The 23500-nt window shown below is 37.6% G+C and overlaps 1 protein-coding gene across 4 annotated transcripts in view; it reads right to left on the reverse strand.

The window, feature by feature from the left end:
* Positions 1 to 23500, reverse strand: part of ralgapa2 (Ral GTPase activating protein catalytic subunit alpha 2) — a 182486-nt gene that overhangs the window by 7062 nt on the left and 151924 nt on the right. For all 4 annotated transcript variants that reach the window (XM_051132677.1, XM_051132675.1, XM_051132674.1 and 1 more), the window contains one exon: positions 4100 to 4224. In XM_051132677.1, the coding sequence (XP_050988634.1) occupies positions 4100 to 4224 (125 nt within the window). The remainder of the gene's footprint in view (positions 1 to 4099; positions 4225 to 23500) is intronic.

Here is a 23500-nt window from a genome sequence, read left to right on the forward strand (position 1 = left end):
GCAGGCAGAAAAGTCTTACAGTCCAGCTTGGCCCAGAGGTAATCCACGTCCCAAACCATCCCTGGCCAACGCCTGCCTGCTGTCATGGGTGAGATGGTGGTGAAACATGGAGCAGCGTCAGACTGTAACCCACACAACAGCTAAAGCCCTACTTGATGTGCTGGTGTTTTGCAGGTGTTATGAATAAATCTATAGCTATGTTCCAAAATCTAGTGAGCTGCCTTCTTGTCTATATAAGAAGTTATCTCCTAAAACCATTTCATATTGAAGCCACTGAAATGGTGGTGAAAATGTACAGATTGTAAAATTAAAGGAACACTCCGCTTTTTTTGAAAATAGGCTCATTGTCTGACTCCCCTAGAGTTAAACAGTTGAGTTTCACCATTTTCGAATCCATTCAGCCAATCTCCGGGGTTATGGCGGTAGCATATTTAGCATAGATTAGCATAGATCATTGAATCTGATCAGACCGATAGCATCTCGCTCAAAAATGACCATACTTGATGATATTTTTCCTATTTAAAATTTGACTCTTCTGTAGTTACATTGTGTACAAAGACTGATGGAAAATTAAAAGTTGTCTAGACTGAAAATGAAAAGTTTTCTAGGCTGATATGGCTAGGAACTATATTCTAACTCTATGGGTGCAGGAGGTGCAATGATATTACGCAGCGCCTGAAAGTGACTGGCACTAAGTTTGTGTAGATGCAGAGTTGCAGCCGGCAGAGTTGACGGCTGTTTAATATCATTGTGTCTGCTGCACCCATGGTATGACAACAAAGTTCCTTGATTATTGCGTGGAAATTAGAGTATAGTCCCTACCCATATCAGCCAAAAATCGCAACATTAAGAAAATGGGTTACTGTGTATCCATTTTATTTTAAAGGAAATCCATTAAAACTTTCTATATAATATTACAATGTTGGTTTAACTGCAGCTGTGTATGCATATGTGATGCGATCTAGGAAAACCCAACACATGGTGAAATTTGACCTTTTTTAGGTTTTGATACCATATGAAAGCTGGGTTCAAGCCCTTCCCATTTTGTCCATAGCTTGAACGTAAGTTGGCAATCTTAAGTTGGCTGATAGCGATGATTTTCAGGAATAGAATTTTGAGAAAAACGGCTTTAAACTTTCACTTTCACTTTACGGGTTTAATGAGAGCTGTCTGTCAAGTTAGGAGTGCTATACTGCATCATTACACAAACAGACTAATGTTGTTTATCATGTGTATAGTCTCCAAACTTTTGATCACCCATTTTATGTTGAGATAGCACAAATAATACTTGCAGTAAAAGCGAGCCCAGCGCAACTGTTCGCGCACGGTGCATAACACAGACTGTCATCGGACTCCTCCGCTTTAGTAACTTCATCATCCGATCTTTCATCTCTGAATGTGAAATAGTCCATTATAACATGGTTTAGGGCACTGACATCACCAAGATGAGCAGATTGAGACGAGTAAGATCGGTTAAGTAAACAGCTGCAGTACTTTAGATGGCGTTGTTGTGCTCCGCCATCTCACGATATTAAAAAATAAATAAATAAAAACTTTGCATGCCATAGTTTAGACCGGACTGTTGGAGAATGTGAATTTATATATCTAAATATTTACTAAATATGTTACGTGGTTTATTTTGATAGGTTTCTGTGGTGTTAAAGCACCTCAGCAGCGAGTCAAGACACAGTCATTTCTGCTTGCTGCAATAAATGGCTATTTTTCTGCACTAAACAAGTGAATTTCGCTGAGATATTTTCAGAGATGATAGACAAGATGGAATAATAATTATATGAATATATAGAATAATAATTATAATATAGAATAATAATTTAATAAAAACCTAATTTTGAGCAAAAAATGACATTCAACCTATTTTTCGAATTTCCTGAAAACGTCCCAGCGCCACTTCCGACGGGTTTTCCCAGATCGCATCACATATGTTAGAAAAAATAATCACACAACATTAGCTAATATTGAAAATATTTTATAACAGATGGATAAAACTGACACTTTCAGTTTCATTTCTATCTATCTATCTATATCTGTCAATCAGAATCAAGTATTCAACATAATTCAAGTATTCAACATAATTATTCTGTTGTAAATGTAAACTCTCTAGGCTTCGGAACAGAGCTTGTATTTTGGTGTATGCACATGTAGAATGACTTCTTTCCAACCTAAGCCTGCATTTTATGGGTAAATTATTAATTAAATTATTAATTACTGAAATTTGGTTTAGGTAACACAAACAGAAGAAACAGAGAGAGAAAAGAAACATGACAACTGAGGTTAAGCACAAAAAAGAGTGAACATGAAAAAGAAATTAGAACAAAAGAGACAGAGAGGCCAACAGAAGAAAAAGGCGAGAACAACAATCCGGGGAAGCAGTTTTTGATGTGTTTGATGGAGGTACAAGAAACCCTGAGATGCAAAAGAAGAGAAAGCCAGAGAAATGGAGTTTGAAGTGTCTAATGGGATGAGATTCTCATTCTCTCAGAGTTCAGTGGGTGTGTCTGTGAGCTGCTCCCTGTGCAGTCAACAGAGGTCACCACAGCGATTTTCAACGCCTTTCTAGGAAATAAATGGGCGTTGCTAGAGGAATCAAAACTGTCAGAGCATAATTCTGCAAAATTATCCCCAAAAAATGTGTCTTGTATAGTGCTCTGCACTATCATTCAGGGACTGGGTCAATTAGCATCCACTTGCACAACAAAGCCCACATATGAAACAAACAAACAAAAAAAAAAACACATTTACACAACAAAGAAAAGTAAATAAACTCTAAAAAATGCACTGCATGCCCAACCAAACAGAACAGAACAGAACAGTTTTTGCCATTCAGGAAATGAAACAAAGATAACTGGAATAAAGATTTAATTTCCACAGAATCTCGAATAACTAACAAAAATAAGGATGAAAAGGTATATAGGCAGATTCAAGATTGTAGAATGAAAAACAGTGCTATTAATGATAAATAAAACCATAAAAATGCCATTACTTGAAATAAACATTAACTGAAATCAAATAAAACATAAAAATAAAAACCTTCAACCTATTTTATTTCAGCTAACTATCAAGGGAAGATTTCTTGCCAAGGGAAGATTTCTTTTATTTACGTTTGGCTGACAACCTATAAATGCGGTCTTTTAAAAATAAAACCAATAAAAATGACAAAAACACACAAACAAATTTGCTGAAACAAAAAACAAGCATTATTAAAAAAAAATGACAGTGAAATATAAGAAAAACAATGACCTTTGTCCAGGGTTCCCACACCTGTTTACCAATAAATTTCTAGTCATTTGTGATTACTGGATAAAACATATTAGTGAGACTGGATTTCCAATTTGCAATTTCTAACCAAGTCAATATTCTAGAACTGAGCATGAGTAAATGAAATTTATTTTCATGACAGAACATAATTTCCATGACATTTCAAGATTTTGAAATCACAAATCATATTAACCTGTAGTTTCCATTAATGTTGGAACCCCGATTCTTTTAGCAAGTGTACCTTAAATAGATTTCTCTTTTCAGTTGTGTAATTCATGAAGTTATACTACACTGCATTTTCAGTTTGATATACTGGGCTTTTACAATCATGGGCGGTATTGATTTTATTTTGGCTGTCTTAAAATGAACCGCCTGAACTGTCAGTGCAGGGACATCGAGGCTTCATCTCGACCTGTGCATTATTCCCCCTCTACAGTCTGACAAAGCTTTTAAAAAGTAACTGCACCAAACAGTCTATCCAATTTAGAGATTTTCCAAATTCATAAACAGCGGAAAAGAGGAATGTAGTGGACAATGAAATAAAAACAAAATAATTGCACTTTATTTTACCATATGTGCACTTAGAGTGTACTTACAGTGTACTTAAGAAAGTACCACAGGTAAAGTGAGGTACCTGTAACTTTACATGGTTTAACGTTAGGTTTGAGGTTAGATTCTGGGTTAGTACAGCACTTATTACCCCAATGTTGTAATTAGTACAGTAAGTACCCAGTATGTACATGCGCAACAGGATGGTAAAGTAAATTGCTACCAACAACGGGAAATGAAAAAGGAAAATAAAAGAATAGAGATTATGTCTCACCTGCACCTCCCGTTGGCCAGTAGCTGGGGGAAGGCGAGAAGACCTGGGCAGCAAAGTCCTCAAAGGTCATGTTCTCCTTGTGGTTCTGAATGATGGCCTCCAGGTAGAGAGCCCTCTCCTCATAACTGAGAGCCCGTCAAGGACAATCACATTTACATAACAGCAAATCATTGCAGCGTTTGAAATTAGCCAGCAACAATAAATGGACAATGCAACAATAAAGATAAACAAGGAAATCAGAACAACAGCGCAGATAAAGACTGGAGGGAAAAAACGATCCAAAAACTGTGTTTTTTCTTGATGCTGTCAGTCTCTAAAAACAGACTCCTTTGGAGTTATTCAGAAGTGTTCTGTGAGGAACACTACAATTCAAGCATGCATATTCAAATATGTTGAATCAAGATGTTTGCACCACGTCTGATGCCAATGATGCCAAATGCCACCGGGTCTCATGAGTTTTGTTGTCTGAATATGCAAAAATGCAAGAAAGCTTTTTGAGATCTAACAGGGGCAAGAATAGAAGAAAAAGCTAAACAAAAAAAAATTTGGTCAGTTTCTCACACATAGCTATTGAGTGACTGTGACTTCAGAAGCACAAACACACATATAAATTAAATTAGAATACATTAATGCTATTTTCAATATTTTAAAATGTTTTTAGAAGAAATCTGACAATTTATTTAAATCACAATACAGTAAAAGTGGCAAATATTGTGAAATATTATTACAACTGAAAATATCTGTTTTCTATTTTAATATATTTGAAAATACAAATTATTCCAAAGCTAAATTTTTAACATTGTTACTCCAGTCTTCACTGCAACATGATCGCACAAAAATCATTCTAATATGCTGATTCGATATATAAATGTTGAAAACAGTTGAGCTGCTTTATACTGTTGTGGAAACAATTACACACACACATATACACATATACATATACATACACATACACATACATGCATATACATATGTGTGTGTTTATATATATGCGCGTTACAGCGGGCGTCTGCGTCTCTCTCGCCTTCCCTCAGCCCACTGAGTTTCAACAGATTCCCGTTAGCGTGCTGTGACTTTTTGGGGGGTAATTGAGAATGAATGGGAGAAAGTAATGGGAAAGTAAATCTCTGTTTCTGTGAGCAATATTTACCAAGCTATGACGGATGATCTGAATTCAAAAATAAAGTTCAAAAATATCAAAGTTCAAAATATTGAAGTTAAAAATATTAAAAAGAATAGCTGAACGTAAGTTTAACAAATAAATTATAATGTTTAAATTCTTACTTCCTTGAATTATTTTTTGGAATAAATATAAAATGCTTAAAAAAAACTAACTTGATTAGATTAATACTTGAATTTAATATATTGAATACTGAATATGTTGTTAATGTAAAAAACATATAATTTTTTTTTCTTTTTTTGATAGTGTAAATAATGTTTATTTAACCAAGAAAATGCGACTGTGACATTAACTTACATTTGATTAAAAAGAAATTGCCTCCATTTCAGAACACCACCCCACACCACTGATATAAATGTGTGAGTGTGTATATGCCATATATATATATATATTAGAGATGCACCGATACTGAATTTCTCTGCTGATACCGACAGCCGATTATTCAGGATGATATGGGCCGATGCCGATACCGATAGTTTGATTTTCTTAAGGGAAAAAAAAATCTGTCCTAACTGAGGCTGTTAAGTACACATGGAACCCTATCAATTGCAGGGCTCTAGACTGCAACAGTTTTTTAAAAAAATGTGCGACTTCAAACGTAATTGCATTTGTGCCAGTGCATGTTCTGCTCTGCTCCGAAGCGTCTGCTGTGCTCCATGCATAAAGCGCACACTGCAGACAGTGCAGCAGGAGTCAGATTTTCTGATCACGTGAAGTAAGTGCGAGAGGCGCTTTCCGTGCAAGAGATTTGGAAGCAGAGTCTGGTTTATATACGCCCCGTCACCAGAGATAGCGGATAGGGCGGAGGATTTGGTTTTCAAGCGAAAGTAAAATAAAATACCGCTTCTTAAACCAGAGAAGGTGAACATGTTGGTCTTGTCTTTGCTGTTTATGTCACTGTACACTATGGAGGCTTTCTTTAAATGTTATTTATTCCTCCTTGTTTGCTAAACGTGCCATGTGTCATCTTAATCGTCTTTTTTCGTAGATGTTAATTAACATTATATAGGTTAGTTTGTCTTTTAGGCATTGTTTTAGTAGCATTTGCTTATAATAGATATAAGCACAACAGACAATTATCTTTTCTTGTAAAAAGTGGCGGTCGTGAACTCAAAAGCGAAAGTGAAAGCGTCCGAAGCCCGGCTTAAGAGGAACTCCCCTTCACAAAATTCAAATCACAAATAATACTGATAAAAAAGAACGGGTTAAATGTTAACCACTTTTGTTAATAATAATAAAATAATGTAGGCTATGTTTATGGTAGAATGTCCCATAAACTTTTCTTTTATTTCTTCATAAATACATTAAGTAAAAAAAAAACCTTCCTCTTTAGTGTTGTTTTATAGCTAAATAATGAACTGTGAACAGTGGATAACTTTGTTGAGGTAAATGTCATCATTTTAAGTGACATGCTGTTCCGATCTGTTTTATTCGCATCTTTCCGCATTTAAAACACTGATTGAGCGATTACATTAGACATGATACATTTTGGTAAGCCATACTATATCTTTCATCATACCTTATATCGTGCATTCATCATGTGTATTTTGCGCTGTAACTTTTTTAACTGGAAAATATTCGCGCTCCATGCTGCTGCTTAAAATGAGGTGCAATAACGATCTGTCACGTCACATTTAAAAGCGTCAAAACGGCATTTGTTGTTTTCGTGATAGAATGTACAGGATTTAAAAGCTGAGACGTTGTTTCCAATCAGAAGTAAGAAAGCACAGAGCTCTTTGTGATTATTACATTCGATGCACGCTACATGCATACAGGCGTGTAGAGAAAAACTGCAGATCTGGCAATGCTGGCTTGAACTACGGGTGAGTCATATAGTCAAATGGCCTGCTTTAATGTTGCTATTTATAACTGTTAATGCCTAATTGTCACGTTAATTTTGACAGCCCTTAATTCAACAGAGATTTTCTTCACTCACAGTATGAGTTTCAGTCTGCCTTTTGATTGACAGGATACTATCGGCCCTGATCATCGGCTGATTTTGAACGATCGGCCGATGGCCGATAGTGAAATAAATTGCTTTTATTGGCCGATACCGATTGTTGGCCAATACATATATATATATATATATATATATATATATATATACATATACATATACATATACATATATTTATATATATATATATATCCATAGATAGCTCGAAAGGTTCAAAGTTCAAAATAGAAAGTTCAAATGAATAGAATGTACTTGAAAAATATATTTTTGCCACAATGTAAAAGCCTTTACTGTCAGTTTTGATCAATTTAATTCAATCTTGCTAAAAAAAAAAGGTTTATCAACAACAACAACAAACTTAATGAGCTTAAACTTCTTTGTATTATAATGTAAAAGTCTTGGTGACAGCATATGATTATAATGCACGGAAAGCAGCAGAGTGAACATCTTTTGTGTTTGGAATATTCATCTTATTCAAATGTACAGGCAGGGGAATGTACATAATCAGGGGAAATAAAAGGAGACGTAGCAGAAGACTTTCAGAGAAAGGACCAAAAAAAAAAAGTTGAATACAGTTTGCTTTAATCCTCAAGTTTTGCTTGAGGATCCGTCACATTCCCAATTGGCATTTCAGGGCAAATGGCACTTTCATGTAATAGTGTGGGCGCTTGTACGATGGCAGATGAAACAAATCAGATCTTTCAAAGCCATTTGCACTGGAGTCATTACACACATGGTGAGCGTAGCCTGTTCAGTTACAGCTACAGTCCGTTAACCGTCCAAACAAACGCACGAGCAGGTGTTTCTGCCTTGATGTTCATACACACCAACGCAAGCCTGGCAATCACTCAAGAACTAATACACACATACAATCTGTGTGTATCGCTGTATTTATATGTATATAGCGTGTGTGTGTGCGTGTGCGCGCTTTAATGTCTAATGAATAGGTTGTGGAGTGGAGGCAGGGGCGTTCCAGGGCCGCATGCCTGCCTGCTGAAATTCTGGAGGGCCCCACTGATGCCATTCCCATCTCATTAGGGAGGCTGCTTATTCCGCCAGGCGCTAGGCTGTTGCCAAGGCCTTTGCACTCCATCATGACCACGCTGGCTGCAGCACACCGCTCTGTGTTCGAGCGAGCCAGCGTGTATGTGTGTGTGTGTGCCACGTGCCGGCGCAGCAGGGGCTGAGGCAACCGTGACAAATTGTTGAAAAGGTCCGTCTGAACCCAGCACTGACAAGCACCTGAGCCTGAGGGCTACACACAAGGAGAGAGCAATCTGCTTCACTTCTGCATGCTTTTCTGCTAAAAACATGCTGCGGGAAGGGAGGGGGCACACGTATCTGGAAGAAAAACTTTATGCACATTAGCCTGAAAATAAAACCCGGCCATCTCTGGAATTGAAACGACCAGCGACAGACGGCACCCCGTGTTCTGAATGTGTACATACCGGCCTGAGTGCACATCTAAAAACGGCAGCTTTTGCTACTATAGAAACACGGACGACATTATTGTAAGGAGTGTTTACGGTCCGACGGGAATGAGAAGTAAAGATGGAAGTGTTAGAGGAATAACAGAAAACACAATTAGCCAAAACAGCGACGTAAAGAGCATTAAGTAATGGGAGCCAAAGAGAAGTGTATGTGCGTGAACTAGAGGACAGAGGGAGAGGGAGGGAAAGAGAGGAATGAGAATAAGGGATAATAAGCCTGATCCCACTAGGTCAACAGAGCCATATGGCGTTCCATTATCAGAGATGCAGATGACTTAAGCGTGGCTCAGCTATTGAGATTCCTAAAACAAATATTGACCTCAGCCGGAGTCACCGCTGCCATCGGCCAACCTGCACTCCCACTTCCTGAGGACGAAAAAAAAAAAACCTAACCTCTCATCTATTGAACAAATTTATGCAGCGGTCACAGCACATTACGCATCGCGCATTCATCTGCGCCTAAACGATGTTTGTGGCTTCGCATCAGTTCTGGCACACCTCTGATTTTTGTGATACTGCGTAGCCTCGGCAGCTGTTCACATACGTGTACGCTGGTGTTTCGATATGGGATTTGCTCTTTATTGTATGAAAAAGGCGTAGACCACTAGCTCCAAAAAAAAAAAAAAAAGTCATCAGGAGTCAAAACAATCAGGCTGCTTTTGCTTCATCTATGATTTGTCTGCCTTTACTGCCCAGCATCTCATCTCCGTCTCGGGTTTCTCTAATTGTTTCGGCACAGGTTGTTCCGCTGAATGCATGAGGTGGGCTGGATGACGGCGGTGTGGATTAATTCAATAAAGCAGGGAACAGTGACGCAGGCTTCGCGCACTCGTCTCTGCCGGAAGCAGGGAGAACACGATGAATGTTTGCACGGACAGAGGTCACACGGACGACACCGTTCCAGAATGCTAGCGCTGAGAGAAAAACAAACACGGGGCAATTCTGTTTCTTATGCAGGCGAGCGGGAACCTACACAAGTTGTCGATGAGAATAAGTTTATCTGATCTTTAGGGATTTCCCAACGTGATTGTAATTTAAGTCACCCTTTCAGCACCTGCGATGGAAAACTCTCCACTCTGATAGAAACGAAGCATAGTGGGAATTTCCGAACGCATTAATCGCAAGAACACGACTCCCAAATGCTCGTGCACCCAGAACATCTACACAGAGTGTTCTAGAAAGCGCTGGAGAGAGGGATGCGGTGTCAAAAGGGCAAATTTAACATCCCCCTGCCATGTAAAATAATGTGATGACCTCATTCAAGCACAGGTCAGATTGTGCGTAGATGGGAGAAAGGGATAAAGGGGGGGAAAAAAGCGTGTAAACAAAAAGTACAATAGCGCTGTTACACCAGAGAGGGAAAAACAGATGAAGCAAATCCACTTTGGAGGAAAAATGTCCTCTAAGCATTTTGCAGAGGGGCTTTAACAGATAATGCTCTTTTTCCACTCTTTTGGAGGCCACTTTGCCACCCCACGGTGCACCAGGTGACAAAGGCGAGGCATTAAAGGCTGTCGAGAGCAGAAGCCCAGGGGAGCATACAGACTCATTGAGTATTCAGGAACAGTCCAAAACAATCTATTCAACCGGGTCTTCAACCAGAACACTCGGAAGCAGAATAGAGTCAACTGTTTTGTACATATTACTACAAGGAATCAACAAAGGATCAGTTCAAATCACAGGGAAACGTTTGGATTCAAGAACGAATGACAGTCATCACACAGGGGTGTGCAATAATTTTGGTTTTAATGATTTGGAAGCTGACATTATTGAGTATGTCACTCACCTTGCAAAAACCAAACAGTATCACTCCTTTGAGAGTTGGCCCCTTTAGTGTGTGATGTAGCCTAATATATTGCACTTACAATGACCCCTAAATTCAACATAGAAAAGCTTCTTTATGAGTTTTTGTCCAATATCATAGATTTAAAGGGGTGCTATTATGCATTTGCACTTTTTCTTTAGTCAGTGTGGTGTGTATCTTTGGGCATAAAAAATATCTACAAAGTTACAAATCTCAAAGTCCACCCCAAAAGGAGATATTTCGTTTTTAAAAAATCCCTTTTCAAGAACTACAGCAAACGGCTCCTTTGGACTACAGCATTTGTTTTCCGCATGCTATGATGTCACAATGCGGTCCATTAGAATATCATTAAATTAAAAATCCCGCCCACGGAAATTCAAATTGTTGGAGGGAGGGTAGGGACGAGGTGGGGGATTAGCCTAACTTTAGCAATGCAGCGCAGAGAACCGCTTCAACGAGCCGTAGCGTGGCGGGTATAAACACAAGCATTGACTTGAGTGGCCGCTTCAGAGCAGTAACGCGCCGCAGACGTGTGCAGTGTGTGGTAAGAGATTTATTGATCATACAGTGTAGATGGCTTCACTTATAACAAGTGTTTTTAAAATGCATAAACTTGCACTAGAATAGGCTAGGCTAATCAGTGATGATGATCTTTGATAATGTTAGGCTGCTTTTAGCCTTATGCTGCAGCTGGTTTTGGGCAATGAATGTAAAGTTTGTAAATAATTAAATACATTAGCACAATGATATCATGTATCAGCGATCTCGCAGGCTGGCGATAGTACCCAACACTACTGTAGCGTATTATTTACTCACCCTCCATGCATGCTAGGTGTATATGACTTCCTTCTTTCAGACGAATGCAATCGGAGTTATATTAAAATTTATCCTGGCACTCCCAAGCTTTAGTACGGCATAGACGGGTGTTTCTCCTTACCAGTCCAAAACAAGTCCAGTAACATGCATTCATCCATAATAAAAAGTGCCTCACACAGCTCCGGGGGGTCAATAAAGGCCTCCTGTAATGAATCAATGTGTTTTTGTAAGAAAAATACCCATATTTAAAACATAAAAATCACTTTAGTCTAACTTGCGCTAACAGTTGTACATGGAACTTGCTTCTTTGTCAAGGGGCGTGGCAGTACTGAAACACCATCACCACCAATCGCAACGCAGTGGGACAGCTAACCAATCACAACACATTGCGCTTTTCGGAAGGCGGGCCTTCATTAAACCTGGAACTAATCGAGCCTTATGTGCCAGGCTGGGAAAAATTTATTGTAATACTGTAAATTATGTTAAAAATAATGCGTTTTTCGATCCCACCAAGCATATGTTCTAGTACACCCCCAAAACAAAATCAAGACATTGTGAAAGAGCAAAATAGGACCCCTTTAAGCAATATTACATGCAAGGGTGCTGTTTTCTTCCCAAATATCAGCGAGATTACAAATGTGATTGATCATACAACAGTTCAGTAATCAAGAGGGTAAGTAACATTACATTATTACATTACATTATATATTATATTATGTGAGTTACATTATAGACTAAATATTCTTTTCCTTTTTGCTAACAAAAAACAGTCAAAAACAAAGCCAAAGAATAACTGAATGAATCCACGTTTTTTGAACTAATTGTTTGAGTCAATAATTCAGTGATTCATTCATTAAAACAACAGTCATTTCCTTTACTCCTGAATAAATCAGTCCTTTGGATCAACTGGTTAAACAAATGACTCACTCATTAAATACACCTACTGGCTATTTTAGTGTCAAGTATGTGTTAAGTTTCATTTCATTTTTAAATTATTTCGTATTTTAATGTTCTTTTTTTTAAGCATTAACATTAATTACATTAATTGCACTGAATTTGTCATAAAATAGGATGCACACATCTAATTAGGTTAGAAAAAACTGCCATTATAAAGGTTTGCGACATTGCAGCCTGTTCATTATCTAAATAAAATACAGTCAAAGAAACAAAGAGTTACACTGCTCCCTTGCTCTGCTGCGTTCAGCGTGACCACCACCTCACTGTGCTGATATAGCTGATGTGAAGGATGATGTTTTACATTGATGCGAGTGAAGTACAAAGCCTATTACATAAGAAATAATATTGTAGCATCCAGCTAAGTTGCAAATATAGAAACAGTTGGATTCAGGCCGAATGAGAGAGGTAGCATCACCTTAATTTGTTTTTGGATTGATGTTTTTATAGCCTAAACGATGCATCAAACATTTTTAAATGTCTTTAAAAGTACTTTTTATGTCTTTAAAGCATTAACAGACTTTTTCTTTTGTTTAGTAGCCTACATTTGGCCAAAATCTAAAAAAGATGATGCTGAATTGGCTGTGACTAAAGCGCAGTGGGTTAAGATACCAGATCTCTTCCTGTTTTTTCTTTCTGAGTAAAGAAAAGCTGCACACTGCATACTGGACACTGCACTTTATTATTATTATTATCATTATAGGCAAAGAATTATTATTATTTTTAATAACGTTATTAACCTGTATTTTTTCTACTCAAACCGGTTTCGGAACGATAATTATACAGATGTATGCAGGAACAGAAACGTTGTGAACCAATGAACCAATTGAGTGAACCAATTGAAATTTTAAACCCTGCTAATCACGGCACAGAAAAGCCTAAAACAGCCAAGTTACCAGCACAAAAACACACCGTGTGAAGATATGCTTATAAATATGTAGATGTACGTTTTATGTGCTGCTACTGCTACAGGTATAGTTTTGTGATGCGATTTAGTGCAACTGTATTTTGTGCTTTATTTATTTGTATGATTTTTCGTTTTGTAAAGATATGCAGACCCAAGAAAGATCAGCAACCACTTTGTGGAAGTTAATGGGGATCCAAATAAGCAATAGACGTTAAACACTCTGCAAAATATTGTCTAATTATTGATATTGACAAAATCCTAGAAAATACTGAGATGTCATTTTTGTCACACAACCTACACACATATTACACTATCGAGCTAAAACAGATGGTTTACTGTACACGTCCATTTGTTTATATCACCCAAACCCTACTAAATTAGCCGTGGTGAAATGATAATTTTTCCTGACGTGTGTGAGAGGGTGATAGAGCGAGATGAAGAGTATGTGTGCTGTTGTCCAGATGGTAAGGGGTGGCCAGTGGGGAATTGAGAGGTCAAGCACTTTGGCAGATCAAAGCCAAGGTCAGGTGGCAGTAGTGGCCATGTTCAAGGTGCACAGGGGCTCAGAGGGCCTCAGATGGCTTCTCATTAGCAGTCAGCTCAGGGGCCAGACCCCTGGGACCGCCTTCTGAACCCATCCCACCCAGAAACCCCTCCCCTCTGCCCACACACACAACAAAAGATCTCACCCCGCAGGACACCTCAGCCTGGATACAACACCGCGGTTTCAGGGTCACAATGGCAGTTTGACAATACGAAGAAATCTGTCATTAACATGTCCGTGGAGATAAGGAAGTAACAAATGACTCAGGGTAATAACAAAGTAGCCACGGTTAAGATTACATCATGAAATATGACAAAATCATCCTGTTAATGGACTTTAGTCAGAGTAGACACCATATGTAGTTTGACGTGGAAGAAAACAAGGCTGTGAGGGATAGACATGCTGTGTGGATATCAGGGGCAACTTCATGAAAATCTTTTTAAGAACATTAGGAATTGTTTTTTTTTTTCAGGACAAACTCAAAGTTGTTTTCTAAAGAACATATTTTGTCCTAAAAAAGAAAATTATAGGCGTTTGGGTACTTATGAATGTACAATGGTTCTTGCCGAAGACTCGCTGATCAACTCAAAACTCAAAGGCCGTCTCTTTTTTCTTTTTGCACTGGCAACAGATTACTGTAATAATCGTAATGATTCTGCACTATTTTAGTCGTGACTGGATTCAGAGTTGTGTTTTTATGTTTTTAATGTCTGTTTTTTTAAATTTTACATAGTTATTTTTCAAAGAGCCTAACTTAAGATGAAGAACACCTTACTTTTGAGGATTTAAGACTTAATAAGGTGGAGGTCACACTGACTTCATTTAGGAACATTCTTAAAAAAAAAAAAAAAAAAAAATCATTCTATGTTTTGTTTTTAAAACAATTATAAGAATAAAGATAAGAACATTCTGAAGAAATGTTTTTGAGAATACTAATTATTCCTAAATTAGAAAATCAGAAGAAAAGAGCAGTTAAAGGATTAGTTCACTTCCAGAACAAAAATTTAGTCTTCAGTCATAAAGAAATTATGTTTTTTGAGGAAAACATTTGGAATGTATGATGCTCACGACTTTGAACGTCCAAAATGCAGTTTAAATGCAGCATCAAAAGTCTCTAAACCTGAGGAAGAAGGGTCTTATCTAGCGAAACGATGGGTTATTTTCTTTAAAAAATGACAATTTATATATTTTTTGACATCAAATGCTTGTCTTTTCTAACTCTGCGATGTGCATGTGTACTCTGTGCACCTCCGGATCAACACAGTTAAGAGTTGGGAGAAAACTGGATAAGTCAGATCCACGTCATGTCCATCAGGTTTTAAAGAGACAGCGCTGATTTTAAAGTGAAGTCTGCTGAAGTCCTGAAGTCAAAAGAAAAAGAGAAATCACTAGACTGCTCTAGTTGCTGATTAACTTTTGTAGCTTGAATAAAGATTAATCTGTATAGTTTATGCATATACAATTTATAGTTTAAGTTTTAAAATCACTTAAATTAAAAGATGCTGTATATTTCAGAGCCTATTAAATGTTAAAAATAATGGCTTTTAATTATACTGTAATGTTGAATGGCTATAATTAATAGGTAAAACTGAAAGAAAATGCATTCAAGACACCAGAGCAGGACAAATTAAAAACATTGTAAATATGTTTAGTCATTGTAGTAGTAATAACTGCCTGTTTTTGCAAAAAGAGTTTCATGGCCGGTAAAAAAAATTAAAATAAAATTGGGGCCGGGAAATTTATCATGTCACCGGCTATTGGCAGGTGTGGCAAAAAGTTCGTTTTAGGCCCTGATATTTTGTGAATCTGGCCCCAGGTCTAGATTATACACCAAAACATATTTTCTTGAGTTCTTTGATCACTCTGAGATATTTTCATTGTTTTGTTGGCAATCAATAACAAGGATATGTAGCCATTTTTAAATTTAAACCTACATAGTACTTTGATAAAATGATAAAACAGGTTTGTGACAAAGTGCAAAGAGCACAGATGGACATACTATCCCAGAGGCCTGAGGAAGAGAAAGAGGTGTAATGCTAGAGCCGTTGAAGTTGGGTTTAGTGTTTTATTAGCATTGCAGGGGTCAATTAGCAAACAGAGGCTTGAGGCCTTGCACTGCTGTGTCTGGTTAAGATGAAGAAAGGCGAGGTCTGATCGGAGATGGAGGCTGTAATTGAAACATAAGGAGCCTCTGGAGTTCTAGCCTGAGGACAGGCCACTGTGCTGAGCTTCTGCATTTATCTACAGAGCTCGAAGCAGCTGCAACAGTCATAATGTTCCCCTCACAAATGCCAACTACACAATTTTATTCACACACCGTTTTCGCTTAACATTATTAATGCATTGGATTCTGTTTGTAAAAACACCAACAAATTTTTTGCTAATTGCGTAAAGCACTTACAACCCACTAGGACTCACATAATGTTTTAAAAGCACAGCCTTGGCAAGACATACCTGTTAACATGAGACTAATGTGATAAAAATCACCCTGTCTAACATTCCAAGGTTAGGAATAATTTATAATTTGAGTCATTTATAGTGTTAGAAAAGATTACTATTTTAAATGTATTATTCGTTTCACATAATATGCACAAGGCTACCAGTGACACAAATATAAAATATTGTTCATTCACCCACCACAGGATGACTTAAAACTTAAAACAATAAGATTATTTCTGTATTGAATGCACTGCAAAAAATTATTTTCTTACTTAGTATTTTTAAAATTATTTTACTTTATAAGTAAAACAACTTAGGATATTATGTCTTTTCTAAAACAAGTTATCATTTTTTTGTTAGTTTTTGCTTAGAAAAATAATCTTGTTTAGCCTTTGAACTAAGATTATTTTTCTCTTTCTCCATCGGCAGATATTTTTGCTTGTTTTAAGCAAAAACAACTTTTTTTTTTTTTTTTAGAAAACAAACTTAGTATCTTAAGTGATTTTATTTGTCAAGTAAATGCATCTTGATTCAACAATGTTTAGATATACTAGAAAACAAGACAAAAATATTAAGTAAGAAAACCATTTTTACAATGTGAACAAAATGCAAACGCCGCATTTCTGCTTTTAAACCCTGAAGAATGCCCACAAACTTTCATTTTATCTGCACTACTGTAATGAATTTTACTTGGTTTTACAAACCAAGATGAGTCAAAACCATTTCCTTTATTTCCTTTATGCCATATTTAAAGAATAATACCAAAAGGAAAGATTGAGGAAGAATTTGTAGTACAAACAGTACAATATTTTACTAAAAAAGAGACTCCTCAACGTTCACCATAAGATGACTTAGAAAACTTAAAACTAAAGATTATTTCTTTATTGAATGCACTGCAACACATGATTTTCTTTTTTTTTTTTTTATCTTGTTTTCTAGTATAAATATCTAAAAATTCTTGAATCAGGATGAATTTACTTTACAAGTAAAATGACTTAAGATATTAAGTCTTGTTTGTTATTAAGTATGTTTTCTAAAACAAGTTAGAACCAAATTTTAACAATTTTTTTTTCTTTTTTCTGTCAATAGGGCAGGAAAAATAATCTTGTTTAGCCTTTGAATTAAGATTTTTTTTCTTGACTGGCAGATATTTTTGTAAAATATTAAAAAAATTTTTTTTTTTTTTTTTTTTTTTTAGAAAACAAGACTTAATATCTTAAGTCATTTTACTTGTCAAGTAAATGCATCTTGATGTTTAGATATTTATTACTAGAAAACAAGACAAAAATACTAATCATTCTTACAGTGTGAACAAAATACAAACAGCACATTTCTGCTTTTAAGCCCTGATAAATGGCCACAAACTTTCTTTTTATCAGCACTACTGTAATCATGAAGTTTATTATTTGGTTTTACAAACCAAGATGAGTCAAAACCATTTCCTTTATTCCTTTATTTTCTTTATGCCGTATTTAAAGTATAAAACAAAAAAGAAATACAAAGAAAAGAAAAAAGGTGATTTGTACTAAACAGTCTAATATTTTATTAAAAAAGAGACCGCTCCACGTTCACCACAGGTCTTCCTCGTTACACTGCTATTAGAATGTTATTTTAATTAACCTCTATTATAGGCATAAATGACGGACAGGAACTTCTAAGGACAGACATTTAAAGTTTAAAGAGCAAATGCAAATTTCCGTCATTTCACCGCTGTCACTATCAAGACACGGCAAAGGTTAACAATACGTTTCTGCTCGGCCTTCTCTTATTTGGCCTCTGAATAGGCTCTTGTGAGAGGATGGAGAAGTTGAAGAACTGGAGAGTGACCATGCATGCTCAACCTCCACTCCAGCCAAGCACCAGCCATTAACCTCGACCAATCACACTGACCTTGCCGTCTAGCCGGGGAAGAGGATAATTGGCTGGTTTAGAAAAAAAAAGCCCCGCTGCTTTTGGGATATTGTCCGAGCGAGCGTACTGCTGACATTCTCCGTGGCTGAATGGAATGCTCTGCATACAGATGCCTTTCCGCATTTCTGCTGCACTTTTGCTCTAATTAGGCGCTGACACCACCAGTCAGACCAAACTGACGGCAGGGCCGGACTCATTTCCACAGTCACGGCTACACTCTTGATTCCATAGTATCACCACCACAGACTGATATTATGCTATGCTGAGGTGAAAGTAGGCTCTTTGGTAGTATGAAGAGCCAGCTAGTAATTAGACTGATTTCTGTGTGTGTGAAGCTCTCTGCTGTCTTCAAGGTGAATGCTCAGGTTTCCTGACATTTTGCTACAGTAGTTATGCGTTGTTCAAACACAATCCTTCTTAGTGATTGACGGTCCCTATCATTCCCTTTTAGTTTCTGCCCACTATTCTTTGCTGCTGAAGTCTTGCCATGTTTTGTGTTTGCAGTCGCAATCGTGAAGATGCTCCTGCTAAACAGGCTTCATGATTTTTTTGGAAGTCTGACAAATCACCCATTACACTGAGCGCTTGTGCTAAACACTGTGGAAAACAACTTACAATACACTGAGATACAAAACAGGAAATATAGACAAGGAAAAGATAATCACAAACTGCAGGTCGCAGAGTGGGACAAGGTGGTCACAAAAATTCACTTGGCTGCAGCTAAATTTGCGTTTCAACACACTTGCATAGTGTTGCACGATATACTGGTACTTAAAAAAGTATTGCGATACCATGCTTTTAAAAACGGTACAATTCCGCATTTTACTTGTAACGGTACTTAAAAAAAAAAAAAAAAAGAGAAAAAAAAAAAAAAAGTGTTGGGTTTTGCTCTGCTCTCCCCCTACACAAATGGAAAGATCATGAATGCATTTTCTACACTGAACCCTGCGATGACCTTAACAACACTCGCCGGGCGGATTACAGTTCATAGCCGCACCAGAGTGAGCGTGTTTTGAGTTTTTATGGACCTATTTCATAAACTCACTAACATCTGTAAATAAAGAAATTAAAACGTAAATATTGGTAGTGAAATTTTACAGTTGTACTATAAAATAACATAGTTATTTTTCTTAAATACTTAATTTCTGCCATATTAAACTTTTAATTAAAATTACAGCAATGTCAACTGTTTTTTGATCACTAATATTTTGGTGCGTCTTGAAATAGGTTATAATAGTTTTCAAGTAGCAGTCTATGGAAGCCATGTAATTAAAGAATTTTAAAAAAAGCCAATTTAAGCTTATATTTCAATTCATTCTGGCTTTATTATCGCAATTCTGAGATCATATCTCACAATTCTGATAAGAAAAATCATTCCCTCTTTTTCCCTTGCCTAAAAACAATGAGTTTATATCCCACACTTCTGCCTTTTTTTCCTGAGAATTGACAAACTCGCTATTGTTGAGTTAGATTGAGTTATAAAGTCTGAACTAGAAGATCCGCAAGAAAAAAAATAGTAAATGTTATGTAATCGGATATAGGTTTAAATGGTATTTCATGATGTACCTGTAGGGCTGCTACAATACGTCTCCTATTAACTGCATATGTGAATATTATTTAGACCTACTGTTTAAATCAAACTTATGCTTTAAGAGTAGGGTACTCATAGTAGGTTTCATCAATAGTCTGTTTAAACGTCTGCATTTAGCTTCAAATGGTGTCTTTGACGACAGTGTTCTATAAAAAATGATTTGCATTCCCATTCAAGGGAACATTACATTTTTTCTCTTATTCCATGGATTTTTCCTGTTTCCCTCTACTTTTTCCCAGTGTTTTTCTGCCACCACAATGCATGCAGCTGCAAGTGACGTCTACTCCAAATTGGTCTATTAAACCTGATAATAATAATAATGTGTAACGTAAAAAAATGTGCGCTATTCAAGTGTCTGTGCGGAGTGTGGAAGCTGAATAGTAGCGCGCTCACTGCATGACAGATGGAGGCGTTGGTGCGGTCACTTGGTCCTAAAATACTCCATTTTTGATCATACAGATAAAAATAATGTATCTTTCAAATCTGTAGAGACTCTACGTGTATTTGAGTGCACTCAGATTAACAAAATGTGGTGCTTTTGTAAAATAATAAAAGCAAACAGGATGCACTTTGTGTCATTTCAGTGTCTATAAACTTGAGCACCGTCACTTCAAAACTCTGTGTATACTTGCCTTACAGATATGAAAAATATAGGCTATCTATAGAGAGTGAAATGTCTACTTTTAAATGAACCAAAGCAAATAGTAAATAAAATAATATGTAATCAGTATGAAACATGCATACAGGTTTGGAGATGATGAGTCAGTGTCGCCGACTTCATCTCTTAAGCTGAAAACAAATGAATAACTAGTTTATCAATAAATTATTAAAACGTTAACGCAGTCTACTTGCTGTTTTTTCCTAACACATTCATAAGCATTACTTATGAAGGCAAATCTGGGCACATATTATGCTAATGACACAATGTATTTACCCTAGCATGTGCATTAAAAACTGAAGTAGATTTTAGGCTTAAGCCATCTTTTCATCCTGATATTTACATACGAATATTGTATTTTACCCCCTAGTGGCAGTCACACAGAACTTTTAAACTAGTTGTGAAGCACTGTTATCCTCTGCTTATTCACTATGGTAAAAAGACTGAATAATGAATACATACATACATGAGCTGAACGATCTGAATGAAAAAAAAATGCACATAAGGGGCCATTTACAAAGAAGACGTTTTCCATTCCAATGTCCTACTTTTCCATTGTTTTTCCTATGTTAACACGCACTTGACGGACATGCATGACCGTTACGCACGTGTCTTGTGTCTTTTTCAGCACCGCATTTTTAAGACGCCATGTCAAGTTAAAAATAACTTTTACACACAGCACAACTCATCAATGTCAGTTCCAAAGCAGTGGACCAATCAGAAGTCGGCGGGGCAAGCGTTGCGAGCTTCTGTTTACAGTAGCAAGTTGGCATGACAACTTATTTGACGGCAACATGCCGAAGGAGGCGCTTATAGTGCCTGCGTCCAGATACCCTCAATTACATAATATTTCTTTAAGTGATTATCACAACTTGTTCCTTACAAAAAGAACTTGGAGAGAAATATCTCTGTCACTGAACATTTTTGTTAAAAGCGCATTTGGAGACTCTCGCTTTTTAAAAACCATTCCTGAGCTCTGTGTCTCACGTTCTGTGTGAATGGCCCCATAGACGGCATGAAATCCCATCAGGCAGTTATATACGGCCTAGCCGCAAAGTTGAAATATTTCACCACAACCAAAGATCAAATCGGACATGAAAATTCCACATACACATGCAGTTCCCGCACTACTCTCCAAGGAAAATGCATGACTTGCATGACATGCAGCATTTCCAGAAGAACACTCAGCCCTTAATGTTAACTCAGAACAGACACTAAATGCTCCGCCAATGAAAGAAGTGAAGTATCGCTTCTGTAAGTAATGAACCATTTATGAGGGCTTTTATGGGATGGAAAAAAGTGTGTTGAAAAGCACATCTGAGAAGAGCTAGCAGTGAGAGATGTACCGATAAAACGAGAGAAAGAGTCTTTCCTCACAAATGGACTCGATGCCAGTTACCGTCAGCTCCAGTGCCCATGGGATAGCAGGTGTTGATTGGTGGCTTTCTGTGGCACCGCTGCAAGGGTACCTGTTGTCACGGTACTGGACGGAGGCGCGAAGCACGTCTCGGTGGAAAAGCCCAGAGGAGGTGTGAGGTGATTATGGGATGGAAGGGGGAGGGAAAGAGAGGGAGAACTCTGGAGGGACGAGTGAAACAATGCTGCTGATGTGCTTGTCATTAGCTCAAGGCCCTGGCGTCTCATTAGTCAGCTTGTTCTCAGAAAGAGACGATGATTACTGATCAAGAGCGCCGGAGCGAGTGAGCGCGTGTGAGAGAGACAGAGAGATGACAAACTACAACAAACAAGGGTGGGGATGCATCAGAAAGCATCCCTCTTGTCTTTCAGTCAGTAATGTCAGCTTCCGAAGGACACGTACGCGTATATGTGTGTGCGCATCTTCCACTTTAACGAGAGGCTAATTAAGCCCAAAGCCCAGAGCTGAGGGGACAGGAAGGGGAGTTAAGACAGGTTAATTGAACCTCCAGGGGGACGTTCACACCCTCCACATCTCACCTCTCCAGCATCCATCTCAGGACGAGACGCAGCGACGTAGAATTACGAGCGTGACATCACTGCCCATGCAGATTCCCACATAGAGCTGCCAGGCCGGCCGAGTCTGAGCGCAGATTTACGGCGGGTCTAAATCAAACCTCTACGGTTCCCCTGCGCTACCTGAGCGTGACACACAAAGGCTCCTCTGCCTACGGCGCTCCAAGTATTGATCCGATCCACGGGTCAAAGAAAAGGGCTTGTCGGCATAGAGCGAGAACGCAGAGAGGTTAACAGGTTACGCCGTACTGAAAGATCCACCGCGGTGATACAGGTGGCACTCACATTATAGATCTCAGGGGAGTTGACGATTAAGCTGCGCTGCAAGTGACTCAGCAGTTTTTCACAGAGAAGACGTGGATTCAGTCCATCCTAAAGACCACAGAAAGCTTTAATGGAGTGTGACTGAGACAGAAAAGCTTAGGAAACATCTGCGAATGTGTAAAGAGCCAGGGAGTGGAAACACAGCAACCTGGATTTTTCAAAACAACTGGATGCATCTCTCTGAAACTGTTCACTGGTCAATGAGTGGCAACGCCAGCCACTTCAGTTGAGACATTCTCAACTTTTGCTTACATTACAGAGTTGCTTTTGCAAACCACTTCCTGTGCGGCAAACCATAGGCATTGAAACATACAGTAGGGATGCACTGAAATGGAAAATTCTAGATGCACTTGCCTAAAAATACTAATAATCATTTACAATTTTATTAAATAATATAAAGTAATTTCATAAGACTTGTTGAGAGAAATAGGGAGTAAGATGTTAGTCCTAGAATAAATGTGAACATGCATTAATTCATCTCACTCACAAAAAAAGAGATTCAGTATTCCTCAAAATGAATAAAAACAGCGAAATTCAACTCAGAATATGATGCAAACCTGCAATTATCAAATATGTTAAATAATACAAATATCCTTTATGCATTTAATCCCATTTTATTAACCAATGTCTTTGCTGCCGACCTTTGATGATCCAGTTTAACCATACTAATAAGCAAAAATTACCCAAGATAATCTAACATTTGTTTTCCTTTTTTTTTTTTTATTGCTGAAGAGTTGACATTATTTTCTTCTGCAGTCTACTCTAAAGACATGAATTTACTTTTGTCAAAGCCTGAGGCTTTTGGTGTGAAAAGGCTTTTACATTTGCCAAAAC

Source organism: Labeo rohita, chromosome 17, assembly GCF_022985175.1.
Source record: "Labeo rohita strain BAU-BD-2019 chromosome 17, IGBB_LRoh.1.0, whole genome shotgun sequence".
In the NCBI taxonomy this organism is placed as follows: Eukaryota; Metazoa; Chordata; class Actinopteri; order Cypriniformes; family Cyprinidae; genus Labeo; species Labeo rohita.